The sequence below is a fragment of the Sarcophilus harrisii genome, chromosome 5 (assembly GCF_902635505.1).
Source record: "Sarcophilus harrisii chromosome 5, mSarHar1.11, whole genome shotgun sequence".
In the NCBI taxonomy this organism is placed as follows: domain Eukaryota; kingdom Metazoa; phylum Chordata; class Mammalia; order Dasyuromorphia; family Dasyuridae; genus Sarcophilus; species Sarcophilus harrisii.
The window spans coordinates 121,821,093-121,846,205 of record NC_045430.1 but is presented as its reverse complement, the minus strand read 5'-3'; the positions used below and the strand labels follow the sequence as shown (position 1 = coordinate 121,846,205).

The following is a 25,113-nucleotide window of genomic DNA, read 5'->3' as shown; positions in this document are numbered from 1 at the left end:
AAATGCAGAGGTAAAAGAATAAACAATATAAGAAGAGAAAGAAACTAAGGGACCAAGAATTAGGAATGAAGAAAGATTTTCATTTGTGAATAGCATCATTGTATATTGGTGAATCAACACAAATTAAGAAAATAGAAATTTAGCCAAATAGCAGGATAGAAAATATCCACAGAAATAACCAGTATTTTTATCTAGTGAGTCCCAAAAGTCTCAATGTAGTTTTAAACTTAAATAGCTTATTTATATAAGCTTATATAAGCTATTTATAATAGCTTATATAAATAAGTTCTAATTGTTCTTCTCAACAGCAAAACAGGTAGAAAGGTAAATTTTATTTAAAATAATAAAATATATTAAGTATCTTGATTATTCACCTTAGCAAAACATATAAAGGGCTCAAATACAATTACCAAAGTTTTTATAAAAATAAAAGGAAGATTTTTCACATACATAAATACTTTATTTAGTATTCCTTACTCTGATATTTATATTATATATATATTACATATTATATATATAATATATTATATATTAATATTATGAGTATATATTTTATATATTACATGTATATAATATAAAACAATAATATTATAAAACTCTTTGAAAAGCATTATAACAATGAAAAAAGTTTTTTTAGAAATAAAAAGATCATTACATACAAGAGAAGTATTTTAGTATTCCTTACTCTAATGTTTATATTATATATTAGATATATATTATATATTAGATATATATTATATAAAACACATTAATATTATAAGTATATATATTACATGTATATGATATAATAATATTATAAACTCTTTGAAGAGCATTATAACAATGAGAATAGCAAGAAAATAATTTATAAATAATAAAATTCTACTGAGGGAACAATAAATCAAGAATATAAAGGAAAGCTGGCCAAAAATATGTACTTAAGAAGTAATGGTGTTGGGGCAGCTAGGTGGCGCAGTAGATAGAGCACCAATCCTGAAGTCAGGAGGACCTAAGTTAAAATCTGGACTCCCCACTTAACACTTCCTAGCTGTGTGACCCTGGGCAAGTCACTTAACCCCAGTTGCCTCAGCAAAAGAAAGAAAAAAAAAGTAATGGTGTTATTAGCATTCAAATTCTATTATGAAATAGTAATTATCCAAAGTTTATTAATTTTTTTAATATATGTAAGTTGAATAGATTTGATAAATATGATAAAAAGCAAACTTACACAATAATTCACTATTGGTGAGGCTGTTAATTGACCATTTTGAAAAGTCATGGAATGATACATGAAAAGATAACAAAATTATTTCATTCCTTTATGCAGTGTTTTAACTTCAAAGTTAATACTCCAAAGGAGGTTATTGATAGAAAAAAAAAAAAGCCCTACATGTTCAAAAACCTTCCTGATTTTCATTTATCTCTGCATTCTTTACATAGCGTGGTTCTTTCTTGCACATAGTAGGTATTTAATAAATATTTGTTTGGTTGAATTAAATACATCATTAAATAGAGAAATGGAATTTACTACTCAATGTGAAAAGTGGGGCTGTGAATTTTCTGTAATTTAAAGCCTTTTTTTTTGTCTGTAAAGTTGTTTTCTATAAAAATCTTAATTTTCTGTTTTTGTTTGTATTTGAGACTTAAGTTGCAAGGGAAGAGTATTTTTGCTTCTACATATGTGTTTTATTTCAGGGGCACAGATCCTCAACCCTGTGATCTGGGGACTGGTCTGGACTCCAGGTGGAGGCTGCAGTATGATGTTTATCAGTATTTTTTGCCTGAGAACAACCTTACTGAAGAGGTACTACTGAGACACATGCAGAAGATGTCCATGGTGTCTCAGATAGAAGCTAGTGGTTTCAAAGTAAGTGCCAGATTTGATAGTGTGCCCCCAAATCACTAATCCAAGCATTCCTTTTGATCCATTAATTTTTCTCCTAGACCTTTGATAAAGAGATCAAACAAAAAAAAAAGAAAACAAATATAGAAAAATATTAATAACAAGACAGAAAACTTAAGGAGGTTTCATCAATTGGGGAATGATTGAACGGATTTTGATATATGAATATAATGGATTGTTAGTGAGCTGCAAAAATTGATGAAGGGGATGCTTTTATGAACTTATATGAACTGATGCAAAGTGAAGGGATCAGAACCCAGAAAACAGCTTACACCATTCGCTGAAAACAAGTATAGAAAGGAATGCTTGACCGAATTTCTCTTTGCAATCTGGTGCCCACTGGTATGAGAGATACAAAATAAATAAAAAATAGAAGAGAAAAAGCAACTTCTCAGATGCTACCATGATAAGTTTAGCCCTTCTAGGGTTATAAATTCATTCTATTTGGTTTCTAATCTTATGAAACTATTCCACAAAATGCTTGCTCTCATATTTTATTGTGCCATTGAGGTCACAGTAGGTTCCAGAAGGCCATATTAGCAGAGGAAGGCCTTGAGGATGTGCCCAGCAAAAGCTTGTTGGTCTCTAGACTGAAGTCCTACCTAATTAATCTCAGAGAAGCTCGTTACAGATTGCCCACAAAGCTCCAACTCCATGAAATATGGAACTATCACTTTGGAAGTCCTTACTAATGCCATCCTAGGATGGCTTTCGTATTGTGAATTGGATTGTTTGAAAACAGAGGTAATCTGATGGAATGATAAATATGGATGGAGAAGATAAATATGGGAATTATTTTTCTATATCATAATCGTTTTACACAAAACCTTTGCTTGAGTTTGAGGAATATAGTATGCTCAAAATAAATTAAGCATCATAAAAGTGAAACTTTTATTTCTGCTTGCTCAAGGAATAAGGAACTGATAAGTTTTATTGATCTGGTGATATTTTTATTGATAAAATTTTAATCCTCAGATTGATTATATTCTTGCATAGGCACAGTGCCTGCACATAGTAGGTGCTTAATAAATGTATATCATTGGATTGATTGATAAGCAGGTATCCCTGTTTAGTGTCTAAGTCAGAATGGCTTTAGAATTTTGAAATTGTTTAGAAGGCAAATGATTAAGCTTTAGAATAAACACTTAGGTTTCTATATGTGTATATACAAGTATGTGTATATATATATATATATATATATATACAAACATATATATATGTATGTAAGTAAGGCTACCCTAGAGATTTTTGTTTATTTCTTCAAAAAGTTGGTTGTGTATGTGTGATTTGTGATTTGCATTTCAAAATAGAGTTTAAAAAGAGTGAATTGCACATTGTTGCACAATGTTGAACCATGTTATTTAGTGGTGAACAGTGTTGTTTAGCTCCAATGACAAAGGAAAAATGGAAACTTGGAGGTGAGGAGGTAAATTATCCAAATGCAAAATGCAAGCCCATGTGAGCTAAAAGTGTTTGGGCTCTGCTCTGTAGAAAATGATTTCAAGGAATTGTTGTTTAAATCTTATTACTCTAGTGCATGTTAAGGGATATGTATAGTTTTAAATTTTGGACACAAAGTAATCAAGCTGTCATTTTTTGTTTCAGGTTGCCACCCTAAAATCTAGTGAAAAGACCATTGTTTACTTCTCATCCATCCCAGGACAGGGTGTAATTTATAATGTTATTGTAAGGGACCCAGTTTTAAATACATCAGCTGCTTATGTTCCTGCTCACACATATGCCTGTCACTTCACTACGATCCTAGATAATTGTTCTTCTCTTGGTAAGTGTATTAATCCATTCTTTTAAATCAAAAACTAAATTCTTTAATTCCAAAGATTGGTCTTAGAAAATAAGGAATTTTGATACGGTCCACATTTTTAGCCCCAGTGGTTTAAAATTTGTGATCTTTTTCATTTTTGTTGTCTGTGTTGGTCTTGCAGCTGGTGTTTTTTTTTTTTTTTAACCCATTACTATGCTCTAAACCTTCAACCCTTTCCTTTGATTGTGTCCAATAAGAACTGCCTCCTTCCTCCCCCTGCTTCCTCCCCCCCAAGTATTCTCCATAGTTTTTATTTTGACTACATATAATTTCTTTTCCATATTTTTTGCTAGCATGCCCTAGAAAATATCAGAACGTCAGAGAAAAGAGAAATTTCTCTTTTAAAAAGAAATCCAGAATTTAATTTTTTTGTTTTTTAAATAATTTTTTCCAAATTTATCTCTTCTCTTCTTCATTTTTAAAAATATATGTATAGTTATTTATAAATTATATACATAGGTACATGGTTCTAAAATAACTTCAATATTTGGTTTTGGTACTATCAGCTAAAAAAGATAATTACATAAGATGTATGAAAGAGGTGTATTGTTTGCACTTGCTAAATCATTATTTTCATCTTTTTAAAAATTAAATTTATATTTTTAGTAAAAAATTACTTTCTATTCTTTCTTCTTGTGCCCCCCAAGAGAAAGAAAACAAAACCTTTGTAACAAATGTGTATATATGTATGTACACACACACACACACACACACACACACACACTCTAGAATTTTCCATGTTGAAAAAGAAAAAAAGTTTCATTCTTCACCCTGAGTCTGTTTTTTTGTCCTGACTGTTCTGGAATTATTCCCTTGATCAGAGTTCTTAAGTCTTTCAGAGTTTTGTGTCTTTATAGTGTTATTGTTGTGGTATAGATTGTCTACCTGGTTCTGCTTCTCTCTTTGCTCTGTTTCAGTTTGTACAAATCTTTTCCGATGCCTCTGAAATCATTCCCTTCATCACTTTTTACAGAACAATGTTATTTCATTGCATTGATATACTATAGATTGTCCAATTAAATGTGTCCCTTACCTCCCAGTTTCTACCTTTTTTTTTTTAAACGAGAGCAAAAAAAGTTCCTAGCAGTTTTTCTGTATATGGAAATATATCAAGAGATCATTCTCTTTTCACTTTTCTTTGGAGAGCCACAAGCACATCAATGGCAAATTTAGGGAGCAGTTTTATCTCTGGGAAGCTGAGTTAGACTGTAAATTTGAGACTAAGAATCATGGGATCAGGTTTTATTAACACCAGAAAACATTTAATTATCATACTTCATTATTAATTATGTTAAGACATAAGAAAAAAAGAACTTTCTTCATTAAAACTTATGCAGTTAAAATGGGTTTTAATTTTTAGCATTGTGGACTGCCAGTGTATTAATAGATACTTTCAAGATTTATGCTTTGAAGCAATGATTTCATATAGTCCAAAAATATAATTAAATACTTATTTTGTGGGCCTGTAAGATGACAGTAAAAGCTATCATACTTTAATAAGAATCCATGTAAAATTCTTTGCTTATGAAGTTGATTTAAAAAAAATAAAACTCATATAGGTCAGGGCATGGTCTGACTACAGTTTATCTAAGAAAGAATTAAAGTTATAGTGAATTGTAAACTCTATATGACAGTGTAAGATGGGGCCCAAAACTCTAATACAAACTTAGGTTGCGTTTAAAGACACAATAATTGCATTGTTCTCTCCCTGGTCAGACTTTGTCTGTAGTATTCTGTTCAGTTCTGACTATTATATTTTAGAAAGGACAAGCTGGAAAGTAGAATTTAGAAAGTGGAATTTAGAAATGGACAAGCTGGAAAGTAGAAAGGACCCTTCTGATTTGGTGGCACCCTGTTGTACTTTGCTGATCAGATGGAGATGAGAGGGTCTGCATCCATATAAGCTAAATGCCACAATTTCCTTATTGAATTGAAAAATATTGAATATCTTTGCTGTGTTTGGGAATAAAACCTCTTTTTATGAACAACACACTGACTTTCAAATGGCTCATTTCATTCCAGCTTTAACCTGAACTAACAGGGTGCTGATATTAGTTAGGCTTGCTCTTACTGCTGTCACAAGGATAAAAGGGATTAAGCTTGTTATGCTTTCACCCAGTGGGCAGAATTAAGAGCAGTGGAGAGGCAGGAAGAGATAGAGGCTTGAAAAACTTTGTGACAATTAGAGCCCTCTGCAAGTGGAATGTCGTGCCTCAGGATGTGGTGGAAGTCTTGGGAACGCATTAGACTGTATAAGGAACTCTTGTTCATGTGTTGAGTAGGGCCTGCCCTCCAAAGTATCTTTCAGCTCTGGGATCTTGTGCTAAAAGTGGATACAGCAGCTATTTAATATGATAAGTTCATGTTATTTTCCTGTGACCTTTTGGTATATTAAAAACCAGATTTTAAGGAGACCTCAAAGCATCAGTTGGTATAAAGCATTAAAAAAAACCTGTAAGAAAGAAAATGAGAGAGTAGAGTTAGTTTTTTTTTTTTAATTGAAAAGCAACATTTGTGATCAGTTGATATTCCTGGCCCTTCTAGTTGTTAATTAACCCTGGGTAGCACTTCAGGTGATCACCAAATATAACTCTTATTTTATTTTAATTATTTTTAGGAAGACTTTCCACCAAAGTGTTTTTCACCATTTTTGCTATTCTTGGTCTCTTCATTTGTTTCTTTGGACACAGATTCTGGAAAACAGGTAATCTCTACCTTTTAAATATGTTTCTGTGCTCTTTTGAATGTTACTGGTGTCCTATGACCTAAATAAATAATATCTCCATGATATTTAACCAAATGTATGAGGCTTTGCATTTTGTCTTTCCTTAGTACTTAGAATTCTACATTATTCTTTCAAAATAAAAGGTTAATTTGGGTACCAAGTATTTGTGTGGCCTTATAGAATTCTTTTGGTGGATTAAAAAAAAAATTACTACATTAATGTGAGTTTTTTTGGGACAGTTATTGCATTTTATATTTATACTTAGTGTCCAAAGAGTTTTATTTGCTATGGTTTGTACCTGTAAAAATGCAGGCCACTAATGTATTTGTGTCAGGCAAGTTAGAAAATCCACAGTAGAAATGGGATGGTAGGTTTAAGCAGTGAGCTCATCCTGAATCCTGATAAAGTTATTTCCCTAAGGCTATGAAGACTTTGAAAAAAAAATTACTGTTTTATTATCAACCAGAGAATTAGAGTGAGCTGATAGAACTCTACATATATTAGCACTTTCTTAATTGCTGCCTGATTTACAGTCATATCATATTCTTGTCATGTTTAACTGAGAAAGAAAAACAATAAGATGAATTTATGATGTGACAAACTGAAAACTTTTCTCATATGCTGGCACTTATTGCTGAGCCCTTGGCATCTCCAAATATTATTACTAGATTACTAGATCAAAGTTACACAGATTTTTGTTTTGTTTTGTTTAATATTTATGTTAAAAATGGGAATGGTATCATTCAGATACCTTTGGATTGAGATGTTTCAGTCTTTGGATTGCAGGTTTACTCTTCTTTTTTTTAAATCTTAATTTTTTAATTGATATTTTTTGTTTTACATCACTTATTGCCAAATATAGATTGTAAAACTCATATTGTACTTTTCCTACTTAGTCATCCCTTATAAGAAACTATTGAAAAAAGGAAAAAAATAAGTAAAGCTAACCAACATATCAACCAATTTAACTTCTCTAATTTGTTTTGCATAAGTTAATACTAGAATTAAGTTTATAATCTTTGAGTATTGTCAAAGTTGGGAGTGGTTTGTGTGTGTGTGCTGGATAGTTAGCTGGGTATTAGGCTCAAATGGTAATGAATCTGTCTTATTCACAGAGTGGATAATAAAAAGATGATTTGTATATACTGGACTTGTTCCCTACTGTCATTACTGTGTCAAGATTAATAGGATCAAATGGCTGATAATTCTCTCAGTTCTGCTTTGCCACATAATACTTTTTTGTTTTTTTTTGTCACTAAATGTTCTAATGTGTAGTAACTGAACAACCAAGAGCATATTGGTAATGAGAAGAAAATGTTGTCTTAAAAATTCACTAATGTAATTAACAGAATATTGAATTGTGGTTTATCTGTGTTTATTTTTAGAACTATTCTTCATAGGCTTTATCTTTGTGGGATTCTTTTTTTACATATTGATTACAAGATTAACTCTTCTTCAATATGATGGTAAGTTCTTTTTGTTTTTGTTTTTGTTTTTTCCTGAATCTTGAAGGGAAATCTTCAGTTAGTTTCCCGGCCTTCTGTTGGCTCCCTAATAACTAATCCTCCATTTTTGGCAGAGTGAATGGAGAGCTGCCTTCAGTCAGGGACACCTGGGTTTGAGCCCATTATTTAACACATTCTGCTTTGTATATCTGTGGACAAGTTACTAAGCACTTTAAGATTTTAAATTGCTAGTAGTTGCTTATCTGTGTTGTTAGAGGGAGTTCCCTATATCAGTGAAATCACAGGTCTGGACCATCTGGTGTGTTATCTAACCTTCCATAAATGTAAATGTAGTATGATAACCACCACTATGTTTTAATCCTTGAAGAATAATGCCTTAGATAAGCAGGACAGCTGGGAAAGCAAAAGGTTGAACTTCTATACTTAAAAAAGAAAAGTTATATAAACTAAGAGTTCTGCATTTTCATGTGCATTCCTCTTTTTCCCTCCTATATATATGGAAATGTTTTGTTTTGTTTTTTTGGTGTTCAAGTTCAAAATTAAAATAAAATAGAAAATATCACTACCCCTGATAGTGTCAGAATAATGGTTAAAATGTTTAGTCTGCTACCTACAGGCTACTACTTCCATAAGGTTTTTTAACCCTCCCATTACCAGTAAAGATAATTTATAACATTTTGTTTGTCTTGCTTTTTTTTTTTTTTTTTTTTTAAGATTTTGAGTTTCAAATTTTTTCTCTCCTCTCATCTACCCCTCTTTGAGATGGTAAGCAATTTGATATAGATTATACATGTGCAATTATAAAAACATTTCTATGTAGGTGATGTTGTGAAAGAAGAGACAGATCAAAAGAAAAAAATACATGAAAAAATTAATAGTATGTTTCAATCTGTATTCAGATTCCTTTCTCTGGATGCTTCCATAGGTTTTTTTATCAGCATAATAAATTCCAGGATGCTTAGGAGAATGAAGAACTTGTTTTTAACCCTTATTTCCCTATGGGTCCAGACATGGAAGGTATTATATAGAAATGATGTTTGTCCCATCAAAGTGGAATTATGTAAAACATTCCCAGATTAATCATGCTGTGTTTGTTTTTAGAGGCGACTTGGCCTCATTTATAATGGAACTTCATTTGTTTGCCTTTAGTTCTAGAGTTTTTCTGGATGTTAAAAAATAATTAATAGATTTTTATCACTCTGACCTACTTAGCATCAAACTTGTAGGAAGATTTTCAAGCTCTTATCAGAGTCATGATTAACATATCCTGGGGCAGGCTTCTTGGAGATTCCTTCATGAATTAGGCTGACATGTTTTTTTGTGGGCCTTTGAAAGAGGCTTGTGACTTTAAATCTTACTTTGCCCCAGAGATTAAGGCTGAGTTTGTTTACTTCAAGTCATAACTGCAAATGGAGTATGGAAATGTAAGTAAAATGGTTTTCTTTCCCCCTCCTTTGCATAGATCGCCTGATTTTGACTGCAGTTGCTGGAGGGCTTGGTGGAATTCTCTTGGTAATGGTTTGGTGGAGATTTGGTTTGATCCTGGTTTGTATGCTCTGTGTTGGACTAGTACTGGGATTCCTCATTTCATCAGTGGCTTTCTTTACTCCACTAGGTAGGAGATTCTTTGTATGTTTAGACTCTTTATTCAAAGAATTACATTTCAAATTAAAAAATAAAATTCAATAAAATATATATTTTAAAGTTAGAAAACTATTCTTAACTTGTACAAATATAGGGATAGACTCCCATTCTATAGGGAAAGAATTTGTAACCAGTTTCCCAAGTCTCTCTATCACAATCTCCAAAGTCCTATCTTTCTTCACCATTCTAGTCAGACAGATCTCCTTTCTGTACTTTGCTACCTTCCAACATATTGTAGCATGCTCCTCCCTGCTTTTGTGCCTGAGTTTCTAATATTTGTCTAGCTTGAAAAGACTTTTGTACATTTGATTGATTTTTTAATCCCCATTCATAGCTCTTCCTCTCCTCTGAACTGCTGTGACATTTATGATGCTTCCTCAATGCTCGATACTTGATTCTATTATTGCTTGTAAGCATAAATCCTGTTCTACTTCTTATTTTTTTTTTTTTTTTGGGTATACACACACACACATACACACACGGTTTCTCCCTTGATAGCATGTAAGCTCCTGTAGAATGCAGAGATGCCTTTTTTTGCTCTATGTTTCTTCAAATATTTGTTATACATAGATGCATAATGAATGGTTGGTAATAGCTTTATATTATTTCTTTTAAAAAATTTATTTATTTCATTAAATATTTCCTAATTACATGGAAATTTTTTTAACAATCATTTAAAAAATTTTTGAGTTCCAAATTCCCTCCGTCCTGCCCCTCCTCTATCTTTAAGTAGGCAAACAACTTGTTTTAATTATTTAATTTACATTGTGTGTGTGTGTGTGTGTGTGTGTGTGTGTGTATATATATATATATATATATATCATTATACATGTGAAGTTATACAGTACATATTTCTATATGAACCATTATACAGTTATATTATATATTTATAATTGTACATGTGAAGTTATATAGTACATATTTCCATATGAACCATGTTGCAAAAAAACCCCACAACACAAATAAAACATTAAAAGCACCAAAAGTAAAAAGAAGTGTGCTTTAATCTGCATTTAGAATTCACCAGTTCTGTCTCCAGAGTTGGATAGCATTTTTCATCCTGAAACTTTTGGAATTGTATTGGATTGTTGCCTTCATCAAAGGAGCTACTTACAGTTGATTATCCTTACAAAAATTGCTGTTACTGTGTACAGTATTCTCCTGGTTTTGCTTATTTTACTTATTTACTTTACTTGAGTTCATATAAGTCTTCTCAGGTTTTTCTGAAACCATCCTGTTCTTCATTTCTTGTAACATAACATTTTCCATTATAACCATATTCCAAAATTTTGTTTAGTCTCTTCCCAATTGATGGACATACCTCAATTTCCAATTTTTTATCATTACAGAAAAAGCTGTTCTAAATATTTTTGTACAAATAGTCCTTTTCCCTTTGACTTCTCTGGAATCCAGAGATGATTTTATATTATTAAGCTTATTATATTTGTACCAGCTATTATGAACACAGAAAGTAGGAGCTCTTATCAGTATTTTCTGGTGGTGTTAAAAAAAACAAACAAACCACAAAATACCAAAGTTTATATAAAAAGTTCACTTCAGCAGACACTAAGTGTTTACTAGGAAGAGAGTACTGTGCTAAACGTTTATAATCTAATAAGAGCAGAACACACTCGTGTAGATAGCATTTTTATGAGTGTGTATTATGTTGTGCATTTAGAGGGGTGAGGTGGCTATTACCAAGGTGAAGATGTAAAGCTGACATCCTGGAAGAAAGGCAATTCCATTGAAATTTTTTTTTTTAATTTATTGATTTTTCCAAAAAAAAATTAATTTATTGATTTTTAATACACAATGCTTTATGAATTATGTTGGGAGAGAAAAATCAGAACAAAAGGGAAAAACCATGGGAGAAAAAAATAAAAAACAAGTGAATATAGCATGTGTTGATTTATATTCAATCTCTGTAGTTCTTTTTCTGGATGCATATGGTGGTATTTTCTGTCTAGTCTATTGGGATTACCTTGGATCACTGAACCATTGAGAAGAACTAAGTCTTTCATAGTTGATTTTTGTGCATTCTTGCTGTTACTGTGTATATGTATTCCTTGTTCTGCTTGTTTCACTCAGTATCAGTTCATGTAAATCTCTCTAGGCCTTTCTAAAGTCAGTTGTTCATCATTTTTATAAAACAATAATACTCCATTACCTTCATGTACAAGGGATAAGTAATTTTTTATGAACTTAGGACATCTAAAAATATCTTGGAGAGGAATGTTTAATACAATTTTCCTTTCCTTTCCCAATGCCAAAGGAAATGGCTGTTTGTCTTCAGACTCTGGAGATTTATCTTCCTGCTGCTGTTTCTCCTTCTTACAAAAAAACCCACACATTTCTTATGACATTTAGTAGCTTGGTAGGAAGTGTCTTGAAAATTAGCTTGGTATTTTGCAGATGCATATTCTACTGACTCATGTATGAAAATTTGGTTTCAACAGTTTTCATTGTAGGATGTTTTTGGAATATACTTTTATTCTGTTAATGTGAGATCCCCTTTAGTGAGAGTTAATAGCTAAATATAGTACCAATAATAGCATCACTTAATGAGGTCCATATAATTTGTATGTATGTATAATTGTGTACATGTAGACCTTATAAGATAAAGAAATAATTTATCAACTTTTTAAATTTTTAAACTTTTCCAAAAATCTGTAAATCTGATGTCCATAACTTTCAGTTGCAGCAATGTATAAAGAGCTAAAGTATATTTATTTCCTTAATGTTGAGAAAATTAGATTTCACATGGACTCTTTGTGACTATTGATTTTTTTTTTTTTCTTTTCCAGGAGAGTTGAAGATTTTTCATGATGATGCTGTGTTCTGGGTGGCTTTTTCTTGTATGGCCATTTCGATTCCAGTAGTTTTCATAGGTTGCCTAAGAATTGTAAGTATGTCAAAATGGATTTTTATTCATTAAGTGATTCTAGACATTGCTGTTCTTAGTACTAAAGTAATAAAATACTTGTTTAAAAAAGGAAGGAGAACATTTTGAAGATACAAAATGGAATGATTCTGATGAGAAAGAAAAAAGGGGTACTGACTGTGTGTGTGTGTGTGTGTGTGTGTGTGTGTATTGATCCATATTCAAAGGGCTGCCTCAGATCATTGTAGGTTTCCTTTCACTTGAGGTCTAGATGAGTTTGATAATCATTTTCAAATATTTTTGTAAAGGTAATTTTGGGGGCAGCTAAAAAGCTCAGTGCATAGAGTGCTGGAAGAATCAGGAAAACTCATCTTACTGAGTAGTTCTGAGTGTGACCCTGGGCAAGTCACTTAACCCTCTTTGCCTTAGTCTTCTCATCTGTAAAAAGAGTTGGAGAAGGAAATGACAAAATGTTCCAATATCTTTGCCTAGAAAACCCCCAGTAGGGTCATGAAGAGTTGAAAGTGACTATCAACAATTTTTAGTGAAATATAGGTCAGACTTGAAGGCCTTCAAGAACCTTCCGATTTTTCGAAATTCTGTGGCTTACTAACATAATATAACCAAGTATGAGCATGTAAGCAGTTTGTAAAGTGGATTAAATATTTTAGCTCAATCTGTTATGGTGACAGTAACCTTTATGGAAATCTCAAGTTTCCTACAGTGATTCTTGATGGATTGGACAAGACTTTTTCTCTGTAACACCTGATTGAGATCAATGGTCTTTCAGAGATTGGGGTCTAACGTTCTGCTTTTCACATCATCTCTTGTAGTTGAACATACTGGCTTGTGGGATTACTGGTTCCTATTCTGTGGTTTTAGCCATTGACAGCTATTTTTATACCAGCCTTTCATACATCACTTTGAATGTACTTAAGAGAGCAGTCAACACCAATTTCAACAGAGCTTATACCAACGTGCCTTTTCAAACTAATGGTAAGTATCTAAAGGAACTAGTAGCGTGGTCAGTTGGGGATGTCTATAAGTTGTCCCCAAAATCTTAATGTAGTGTGAAGTTAAAGTATATGTTTCTAGCTATCTCAAAACTAACCACAAGAAAATACTCAATGAAGTGAAACTTCTCCATTTTCAAACAGCCTGTTTATAATAACAGTTAACATTAAGGTCTGGAAAACACTTAACTTTAAAGGTTACTGTTGACAGTAACTTTTAGCATTGAGGAAGAAAGTGTTTAAATTAAATTAAATTAAAGGATTTAAATAAAAAGGTGGGTTCTAGTTTGAGTAAATTTTCATAGTAGTGAATGGATTTCTTGCCCTCTTTTCCTAACACCCCTCAGAATTAAGATCTGTTACACATAGTAGATGCTCAGGACATTAATTTGTTGAATTAACCATTGGTGGTGTTATCCCTGATTTATTTTTCCATGGGCTCCCTTGCTTCACTCCTGGTATTAAATGTTAGACCACAGGAATAGATAGATAGTAAGTATATTGTTATATAGCAGAAACAGCTAGATAGTGCAATAGAGAACTGGGCCTGGAATTAGGAAGACTCAACTTCATAAATTCAACTCTGTCCTCAGACACTTCTTAGCTGTATGAGCCTGGGCAAATCACTTAATTCTGTTTGCCTCAGTTTTTTCATCTTTAAAAATGAGCTGGAAAAGGAAACTGCAATCCACTCCAGGATCTTTGTCAAGAAAACTCCAAAACAGGGTCATACGAGTGCTAGGGTTGGAATCAGTTTTACCTGAATTCAAATCCTGCCTCAGATATGTAGTAGTTGTGTGACCCTAGCCAAGTCACTTGAATTCTGCCTCAGTTTTCTCATCTGCAAAAATGAGGATAATAATAGTATCTATCTCTCTGAGTTGTGAAATTTAAAAAGAAATAATATTGATATAGTATTTGGCCAATTTTAAAGTGCTACTTCAATTCCTCTGCTTGGCTCCTCTGTGCTACAGGGTATAAACACAATTAGGATCTATCTGATTTTCTAAGGCATTAGCAGTAGTAAACTTTGTCAGTCCTCCCTCTTCCCTAGCTTGCCTTTAGAAGGGCCTGAGAACCTGAGAACTGGAATGGAGAGATTTAATAATGAAAGAGAATTGAATGGGAGACTTTAATAGTTGTTCCATAAATAGTTTTGGAAGCAATATCCACATTGCAAACATTCCTTCCACTCCCATCCTCACCACACTTCCATGTAATTCCTTCATTTCAAATGACAAGAAATTATGACAAACAACAAAGTGAATCAGTTACTCTCAGTTTGCTTTTACCTACTCACAAGGAACAAAAAAGACTTAATGACAGGGACCTATTTTCCCATTCAGATAACAATAAAAGTGATTGAAAAAGGGGTAGCACCTAACACTTGCTCTCAGTGTATGCAAAATGTCTCCTAAGAAATTAGGTCCTTGTGACTGATCATCTTAGTAGCCATATATCAATAGATGACTAAATTAGTGCGTTATATAATAATAGTAATAGTTAACATTGACATAGCAAGTACTATGTGCTAGGTACTGTACTAAAGGCTTTATAATTCTCATTTCATCCATTTGAATCTGGGAGATAAGTGCAATTATTATCCTCATTTTTCTGAATAGGTATACTGAATTTTAAGTGTGTTGGATTTTGAAAGATGAATTTCAACTGTATCTCTTTTAACTTTGTAGACTTTGTTATTCTGGCAATCTGGGTAATGTTGGCAGTGAGTGGAATTACATTACAGATCCGGAGAGAGAGGGGACGACCATTTTTCCCTCCCCATCCATATAAAATGTGGAAGCGAGAGAGAGAGCGCAGAGTCACTAACATTCTGGATCCCAGCTACCACGTTCGTCCACTGAGAGAGAGACTTTACAGTAAATTAGCACAGTTTAAGCAGCTGTTTCATGAGGAGGAGACCACGGGAGAACGAACCCCTCTGCTGCTGTGATGGAGGAGATGCTCTCTCATTGCTTCCTTTTCATCCAAAGCACCAAATCTGCACGAACATTTGAAGCAATGCTTGGCATTTATGGTGCTATGCGCCTTGATTGCTTAGGAACTCATAGCGTTTGGAGGTCAGGCAGCAAGTGCTGCATCCGTTATGGAGTTAGCCTGTGTCAGTCTCCTTGTGTTTGTTAACAAGGCTTGACATGCCTTCAGGACATTCTCATGATAAAGCATCCTTCAGAAGCAGTTACACTTTTGTCTAAATATTGTTGAGGAGGGTGTCTACGGAGGCAGGAGTGGATGGCAGGAAATGTCTGGGGATGGTAGGGAAGCATTTTCCCATTTTAAATTATCTGAAAAGAAAGCTTTTAATTTAATGCTCAACTTAATCCATTAAATATGAAAGGAAAAGTACATGGGCTGGTAGCATTATGGGGAGTAGAGAAATATTTGTTAAAGCCCATTGTCATTTCATTATTGAAATCTCTTCATATTTCTCCCTACCCCTTAAAATGTTTTGTTTAATTTGTGGTGTTCTATGCAAATCTTAGACTGAATCTGTATTAGTGATTGCTGGAGGTCTAGGGACCTCATAGTATACCCACTTGTCGGTATACTGAGAGGACTTTGAATTTTAGAGAATATATAGAGATGAGGAATGACTCACAAGAGCTGACCAGTAATGAGGAGTGATATTTGTCATTTTCTCTTTTTCATTGGACTGTATGATGGAAAAGGCAAACATTTTTTTTTTGGCTTAAATTAGAATAATGATCTCTGATGTTTCAACTGACTGAAAAGAGGTAAAAATTTATAAATGAAGTTTAGTTACTAACTTAGTTTCAAAATCCAAATAAATGACCACTCTCACCTTTTCAAGGCCATTTCCAGCATAACACTAAAAACTTTTAACAAATGTTGTTTGAGAATAGGTAGGTTGTATTTTTCTTTTAGAAAAAAATTTACACTTATTAACTTCCATTCCCTTCCCCCCTTTAAAAACAAAATCAAGTGTTTTTTTATATTGTGACTTATTAACTGGTGCTGGCATGATATAAAAAACTTGCCTGACAGTTTCTTCCTCAAGATTCTTGTTATCTTGGTGGTTGAAAGTGAATTTATTGGAGAGGATGGTAAAATGCAATGACAAACTAACCAACTTTTAATTTTATTTCTTTCTAGTTTTAGAGGCATTTTTTTCCCTCATCACAATAAAATGTGTCCTGGACTGCTAATTTCATCAGATCTCTTTTCCCAGTTTTGCCATAATATTGGACAGGAGTCTGGTTCACCAGGATGAAATTATATATGGGTTAAGCACTGATGCTTAAAGCAGTGCAGCTTTCATAGTCTCATCTTTGTGATATTTGGAATTTGTTTATTATTGTACAAGTTTTGTTTTTAACCTTTAAAAATAGTCTTGGAAAACATAAATGAATTTTTGTTCTAATTGCCTCTGCTGCCCAATGTCATCGTTTTCTTTCACACTTCCTAACCCCCATTCCTATGACCTTTTGGGCTTAAATGAATCTCATTGAAATATATAATTCTGAAATTATATCAATCCTGATAACATTTTAACACTTGGAAAACCCTTCCTTTCCCCCATTTTTTACATTAAGCATGGAGCCTATGCCTACGAGATGCATTTCCACTTCTTAAATTTATTTTAAAGTCATGATTGGTTGCTAACTAGTGACTGTGAGGATAGGGCATTCAAATAAGGAAGAAAACACAATTTGTTTAACTTTTCAAATTGTCATACTCTTTTGTGAGTAATTAGAAGCAGAAATTTGTTATCTTTTTTTATATAATAAATACATGTTTCTGAAAACCTTTCTCCAGGCTATTTATTTTATCTGTAGTTCAATTTTTAGAAGAAAAAAAATAGTATAAAGTTTGTTTCTTATTTAAATGTGAAATTTGCTATCTGAATTCTTATCCTCCTATGGAAAGTCTGAATTAGAGAATTTATTAAAAATTTAAGTACATTTGGTACTATACATAATAGATCAGTATGCTCTAAGATGTTTTCAGAGTTCCTTTATTTCAATTTATACAAATAGCACTTAAGATCTTTCTAAGTAAATTGATAAAGACCTTTTTTTTTTGCCTCTTTTCATCTAAAGTATAAAAACTAGTTTCTGTCTCATCAGTATATGATGTTTTTTTTTTTTTTAAATAAATTTAGGGTTTTTTGCTAAATAGGAAACCTTTGCAAAGACTATTATAGGTCGAGTACATTTTTTCCAGTATATATCTTTAGGAGGGGCAACCTTGAAAATAGTGCCAAGTTTGGAATTATTTTGAAATAGGGTCTCTTGTCATATATGATATGTTTTTTCCCTCCTAGTATATGTTTTTAGGAGGCACGATGACCTTGAAAATAGTGTCAAGTTTGAAATTATTTTTAAAATAGGATCTCATCATATATGATTTTTTTTTTATAAATAGGAAATCTTTGCAAAAATATTATAGGTCAAGTACATTTTTTCCAGTATGTCTTTAAAAGGAACAATGATCTTGAAAATGTCAAGTTTGGAATTATTTTAAAATAGGATCTCTGTCAGACGTTATTAATGCACTTCAGTTTGTGGACAGCAGGCTAAAATGCACTTCTAGTGTGAGGGTGCTAAAAACAAATATTTCTTAATGTTTATTCCTTTCAGAAGGTTCAGTAATATGTATGTAGCTGTTTAGCTTGTGATCATCTTGGGGCACAGTTGGAACATGGTTCTGATTTTGGGGCTGAAAGAGGCCAGCTAGGTAACTAGAGATAAGGGGTTTTTTTTTGTTCCTTTTTAGTAGGAAAATTTTTCTGTTTTTTCACATCATGACTGCTTGTAAGCATTACCATATATTAGTAAACCTGCTTTCTTGGTACTTTTAGGGTACCTCTCTTCTTCTAAGATGCCTTATTTCTACTTAGAAGTGTCAACTGGATCAAATGGGCCTCTAACCTGTAAGTGGCCCAAGTCGAACAGAGAAGGCTAGTAAAGGAAAGTCAGGAATCAAACAAATTTAATTTCAAAGAGAGGGAGATGGCTTGCAAACAGGGAAACATGCTGGAGCCCGGATCCAGTCAAGTGGGGGTGGGAAAAGACCCATTTTAGATCTCAATACTTATAACTATGGCTATTCACTGAGCTACAGCCTTGATAATTGGGGTAACAGCAACACTATGATAAGTTTGATTCATGGCAGGGCTTCGTGACACAAAACAATTCTGGGATTTTGTTATGGCTGAGTAGGTGAGCTCAGAGTATTGTTATTAATACCAATCCCAGGGCATAGTTCGCTTGTTGGCCATTAGCTCTGGAAAAACAGTATCTCCTAATATCTGGGTATTTCCTCCTTTTGACCAAAAGGAGGGGATCAGGAAGAACCTCTATCCTCCCAAAGGCAGGTATAAGCCATGATGCCCTAAGAGCCCAGCTGGGCCAGAAGATGTTACTCAGGGGCTTAGTTCCTCGAGGGGACCTATTGGGGAAATGTGTCCGGATATCAATACAAGTCAATGTTTGTATGCAAGCAGAAAAGGGAAGGAAGAGGGGCAGGAATGTAGAAGGAGAAAATACCAGCAGAGGCTTGAGTCAGGGCCTTGGTGGTTGGCCACATAACAAAATGGAAGAGGAAGAACAACTAGGAAAATATACTCAGCTCTCATCCAGCCCTCATCTGTACTAAATGAACCTTGGGGTCTCCCAGAGTGTTCTGCAATCCATGCAGAAGCAGATGCTTTTTCAGATGATCCAGGAGTCCACACCCACTGGCTGCTATTAAAGTAATTGGAACGACCTTGTAGGGGCTCTTCAAAGACATATGGGTTGACAATTGTGAGAAAACTCCTTTTTTTTCAATCTCTGGATCTGAGTTTCTGGTCCCTAGTTAAGAGTCTCTTACTAAAAAAATAGAGATAATCCAGTTTCTAAGGCACACACGTTATGTTCAAACAATGCAATATAAAATTTTTCTCACAATTCCCATAATTGCATAATTACATCGTCAGATACAAATTAACTACTTAAAGGTCTCACAATAGATTGTTCTGAGAAGGGAGATTTACATGTCACCGAGTTAACATAGAAAAACATGCTGAGACAAAACCCCCAAACAATATATCTACTACCCCAAATCAATATCGCTACTATAAATTAATATCAAAACTAGTGTTCTAGTAACCGTTCTCAATATCAATATCAACATTTTGTGTCTCAGATGTCTCAGGGCCTTCTTAACATCTTTTGGACACTATGCTTATTCTCAAGACAGGTCTAAAAGGGAATCTACTCTGATTACACATCTAGTCCTAAATCATTCTGCTAATGCCAATTTTGAAACTTTAGAGAATTTCAGGTCATTTATCATTTACTGCTTCTGTCCTTATCTAAAATCAGTACCTGATATAAGAATCTTTTAAAACTTTGAGGCTCCCAACTGCAAAATGAACACTTCTGCCTTTTAAAATTGTCAGACACATACTTTAATAATGGGAAAATAATTTCATTTTCTTTACCATTATTCATACAATTTGTGTAACTTCCTTAATCCCTAACATATCCTTAATCCAATTTTGAAAAGTTATCACTAATACTCAAAAGCCTGAATTTCCATGATAAATACAATTTTAAGCCAATGACATACACAGGTATTTGATTCTTAGAGAAAACAGTCTAATCCTGTTGTTTTTTTAAGTGTCTAAGGCCAAATTTGAACTCAAGTCCTCCTGACTTCAGGGCTGGTGCTCTATCCACTGCACCACCTAGCTGTCCCCCTCTCCTCCCCACCTCCATTTGGGATTTTCTTAGCTATCTCATTTATTTAGAAAACTTTCACATTATATCTTTGCCTTATTCTTGTCAAATCATTTCCCTCTTAGAAAGATAGCATTCCTATAGTATAATTTCACCACAAATGCACATTAAAATTGTAAGATGTTCATATTTGTCTCCTATTATTACAGCAATTCAGAGACTCTGCCTAAGTCATGCTGAAAACTTTTCCCAAGCAAAGAATTCACCTTTAGCAGTTCCCGACCTCAGCACGTCACATTCTACTATTGCCTTCATGACAATTCAGATAATTATCCCTATAATCACAGCTCTGTAATTACTATTAATACTAATTGTAATAACAGTATTAATACAGTAAAATTAACAGTAAATTACAGTCTCAGGAATGTTTACCTTAAATAGTAAAATTTCATAACTTAGGTCATATATATTTATCCTGATGTTTCCTTAACTGTTAATATTTCATTTATCCTTCACTTATAAGTTAAAATTACCAATAGTTTGGGGCTTCAGATATACAACATATGCCTGATAGCTGAGTCATCATTGATATGTTGAAGCTACTTTTTAAATTGTCAAGAATTTCAAATGAAAATTAGTATTATCATAAATGTATTGTTTGGTAACAAAATCTATTTTAAATATTTAAAATATAAAATCAAGTAACAGTTTTCAGATATCTATTTTTAGAATCACATTTTAGAAGCCTGATTCTTATCTAAAAGCATTCAAATTAAAAGACTGTTTTTGTCTAACAGCATTTCTGTTACAATGTTTCTGTTACAAATTTCACAATGTAAGAAAATTTTGAAATACAGTAGTAACAGCATATATTTAAAACATAAAACTTCAGATGACATCAATTCCATTACCATATTATTACATAAAAATCATTGATCTTACATTTGGCATTTTAAAACCACTTTAAAGTTATCAGGTATGGAATAATTATATTCAATTAAAGAAATAATGTAGTGCTTAGCATATGCCAGTCACTGTCTTAAGCACTTTACAAAATCATTTTGTTACTTTGATCCTCACAACCACCCTGGGAAGTGGGTCCTGTCAAAGAGCGAGAAAATAACTTGCACAAGATTACATGGCTAGTAAATAGCTACAACCAAAATGGAGATGGGTGAGCACTGGGACCTTCCCAGACAGCAGCTGGGTAGGGCCTGCTGAGGGTGGGGTGTATACTGGAGACTGACCGGGCTTTGGCGGGGGGTGCAGCAAAGGGCACTGGTTGCAGAATCTGAATCCTTTTATTCCTGGCAATTTGCTAGTGGCAGAGCTAAGTGGATGTTGCCAAGGGGCCTGAATCCTCCCCCTTCTCCCCACCAACAGCTGCTACTTTTTGGTTCGGGTGGACAGGATATACTTGGACCTGGGTGAAGCTCCCAGCCTTGCCAACAGTGGTGGGCTGCAGGATGTTCTGTGGAACAGGGCCATTGGGACCACTGCCAATTGTAGGCCCCACTGTAGCTGCTGCTCCCTTCCAGGTGGGCTATGCATAATGAACTGTGCTGCTAAAAGGGCATTTCTCTATACCTGTATTTGGGAATCTCATCTGGGTTAACAAGGAGAGAATCTCTTGACTTGGTGGAGTCACAGAGAATATTTGGTTTAAACAATTGTTTAATGAAGAATTAATAAGAGATGCAAATATCTGTATAAAGTACAAACCCTTTAACCATTTTTTCCCCCTTCACTCTGAAATTATTTCTAAACTAGCTCAATTTAATCCTTATTTTTCCTTAAAACAAACTCTACAGTGATACCCTAAAATTTACCAAACTATTTCAGAGGGGCAGCTAGGTGGTGCAATGGATAGAGCACCGGCCCTGAAGTCAAGAGCACCTTAGTTCAAATCTGGTCTCAACTTAAAGAGTTACCAGCTGTTTGACCTTGGGCAAGTCACTTAACCCCAACCCAATTGCCTTGCCAAAATTTAAAGAAAAAAATCACCAGGATATTATAAGGGAGAGTTCCTGGAATTACCCTAAAGTTTTGGAAATTTTCTCCTATAGTCTTAAAATGATTAATTTCCAAACAATTTAATGTTCACCAAGATCTTTTCAGCATTTCTATAAACTTTATTTCTATAATTTCAGCATAATCAAAACTGAAATAATAGGGGGGGGGGGGGAAGCATTTTGTAGGTCTTTTTCTCTCTCTTTTTTTTTAAAATAACCTAACCTAGAAAGTCTAAATAAAGCAGGAGTTCATTCTGCTAATTGAGACAACTGCTTCAACTATGAAAGTTCATCAATTTTTCCCAGTGTTCTAAACTCTCTGGTTACAACTTTTTTTCCCCACAGCTGATTATATTTTAAATGGTTCAACATAACAGAATTTAGCTCACAACATAAACATGACAGTGACATTTTACATTTTATAAAGACACGAACAAGACAAAATGACAAGATACAGATAGACACAAATAATTCTAATGAAATACACAATTACAATTCTAATTTTAACTGGCTTGACTGAAGCATACAAGTTACCAAGATGTGCAGTTAGCCACTCAACTGCAATTTTACAAAAGTATGCAGAGGCCAATTATCAAGTTAAAGGATATCCTTACCTGAGTGATTCAGGATGAGTTGGACCAAGAGAGGGGCTCTGAAGTTTTCCTCACAAAAGACGACAGAGTTCAATTAAGGCAGAAATCAGGAGACTAGAGCTACAGAAGGCTACAAGGGCAGAAGGGGAAGGAGTTGGACTCTGCAGAAAAAAATCCCTGATGGCACTTAATCCATTCTCACTGGTACTGCAAAATCCAATGACCCAATTTTGAGTCCAATCCCATGTCTGACACCAATCATTGTCAATCAAATGGAACTGCCTTCTTACCTGTGGGTGGCCAAGTCAAAGTAGGTTAGAGACAGGAGAGTCAGGAACCAAATCGATATTTAATTTCAAAGGGAGGAAAATGGCTCACTAACAAGGATCTGTGTTGGAGTCTTGCCCCTTGGCGTATATGGAAGACTCAGTTTAGTGTAGGCAGATCTCAATACTTACATCTATGGCTATTCAGTGAGGTATAGCTCTGACAACACGACAAATTTGACAGGTCTTCATGACCAGAAACAATTATGGGATTTTGCTGTGACTGAGACCGTCCAGAAGGTGAACACAAGGGATTGTTGTTACACCAACCTCAGGGCACAAGCCTGCTTCCTGGGCATTAGCTCTGGAAAACAGGGTGACTTCTGATGTCTTGACATTTCCTCCTTTTGGCTAAAGAGAGTCAGTCTGAAAGAACTTCTATCCTTCTGGCCAATAAAAGAGGACAAGTACAAGCCAAGATGCGCCAAGAGCCAGTTGAGTCAGGACAAGATGTTGCCCTCTTCCTTAAAGTGTGTCCAGATATCACTGTGAGCCAGTGTTTGCTTTGTTCCTAATAAGATCTCTGCCTCATTACTTTGGCCAAACCTGTCTGGGATGTGTGCCCTCCTAGAATTCCTCTCTTCTTTAAGATGCAGCTCAGGCTCCACTTTGTGGGGAACCCTTCCTGACCTGCCCGTATTCTAGTGCCAACCTATCCAACCTACCTGGTCTTCTTGGAATTTATTTCTATCCATTGCTACTTATGTACTTGTTTCTATCTTGAGAATGTAAACTTATTGCAAAGGAAGGACCATTTTATTGTTTGTACTTATATCTCCAGTACTTGATTGGCACATACTAAATGTTTAATACTTGTTAGTTAATCTAACAGAACAATGGTTTTGGAGTCAGTAAATTGGGTTGTGAGTTATACTTTTGTAATACAATGAAGTTGTGTCGCTGTGGGAACCTAACCTCGGGATCATCTCCACTTCAAAACTGTTGTGAAGAAAGCCTTTATAAACTGTAGGACCACACACGTTTATGTTCTTAATAAAATGCTTGTTAACTAACAAACCTTTGAGAAAAGAAAAATCATTCATTTCTTTTTAAGTTATTGGAAAAATAATACTAATTTTATCAATCATCTTTATTGATAAAATTATACAGTACACATTCCAAATACACATTTCAAGCTTCAGGATTACAAAAATAATGCATGTGATGAAAACTTATTACACAAAATGAAATTCCGCAAAACTCTAAAATTAAATCTCAAAAAAACACAATATATGACAGTCAAGAGGAGATAAATTAAATCACAACTTTATGTACAAAAATATTCATCAAGCATTTTTTTAAATAGCTGCCTCAAGATTGCCACATGCTAAATCTTAAAACAGTGCAGCTTGTTTTATTTTCTTAAGTTAATTGGGATAAAACCAAAATTATTTGAACAAATCTGCCAACAAGTCAAGCACTGCTTGTTAAAGTAAGACAGAAGATAGTTTTCAAATAATTTTAGGGGGAAAAAAAACTTTTAAAATTGATAATCATCACTAAGGCCTCTGGAATAAAGTTTTATTTTACTTAAACTAAAAAAGAAACACCCAATTTTGGGAAGGATAAATCCAAATAGTTGTTTTTCTTCTTAGCAATATGTAAGTTTTTACACATTAATAGATTCTATTATAAGAGTAGTATTTTTTCTATAGATGGTTTAAATGGAATTTGCGATGTGTTAATTTGAGAAATCTTAATTTCTTTATTGTCTATTTAAATAATGGCCCAAACTTCAATTACTTCTTTACTTGGTTATTGGTTTTGAAAATTCACATGACAGGATTAAACAATTTGCAGTTTTTTGTTTTTTTTTAAATTCCCAAATACTTGTTTCAATATGATGGCCATAAAAAAATCCAAAAGTTACTAGGTGCAGATGAGCTTAAAGGCAGATTCAGAAAGAACTAGAATTATAGTTTCTTTGCTTTGTTGGCATCTAATAATTAAACCAAGTGTTTATAAGGAATAAAATTTTTTTTTTATAAACCAGGTGAAAAGTTAATGTTTACTATTGGCAAGGCTAAAATAAATACAATGTG

General features: G+C 33.6%; 1 protein-coding gene across 1 annotated transcript in view; it reads left to right on the top strand.

Annotated features, from left to right (window-relative positions):
* Positions 1-17,225, top strand: part of TM7SF3 (transmembrane 7 superfamily member 3) — a 35,732-nt gene extending 18,507 nt beyond the window's left edge. Inside the window, exons 5-12 of the mRNA XM_031938494.1 lie at positions 1,675-1,846; positions 3,488-3,665; positions 6,322-6,408; positions 7,815-7,895; positions 9,358-9,510; positions 12,344-12,441; positions 13,254-13,416; positions 15,125-17,225. Of these exons, the coding sequence (XP_031794354.1) occupies positions 1,675-1,846; positions 3,488-3,665; positions 6,322-6,408; positions 7,815-7,895; positions 9,358-9,510; positions 12,344-12,441; positions 13,254-13,416; positions 15,125-15,387 (1,195 nt within the window). The 3' untranslated portion in view covers positions 15,388-17,225. The remainder of the gene's footprint in view (positions 1-1,674; positions 1,847-3,487; positions 3,666-6,321; positions 6,409-7,814; positions 7,896-9,357; positions 9,511-12,343; positions 12,442-13,253; positions 13,417-15,124) is intronic.
* The last annotated feature ends 7,888 nt before the right edge of the window (positions 17,226-25,113 follow it).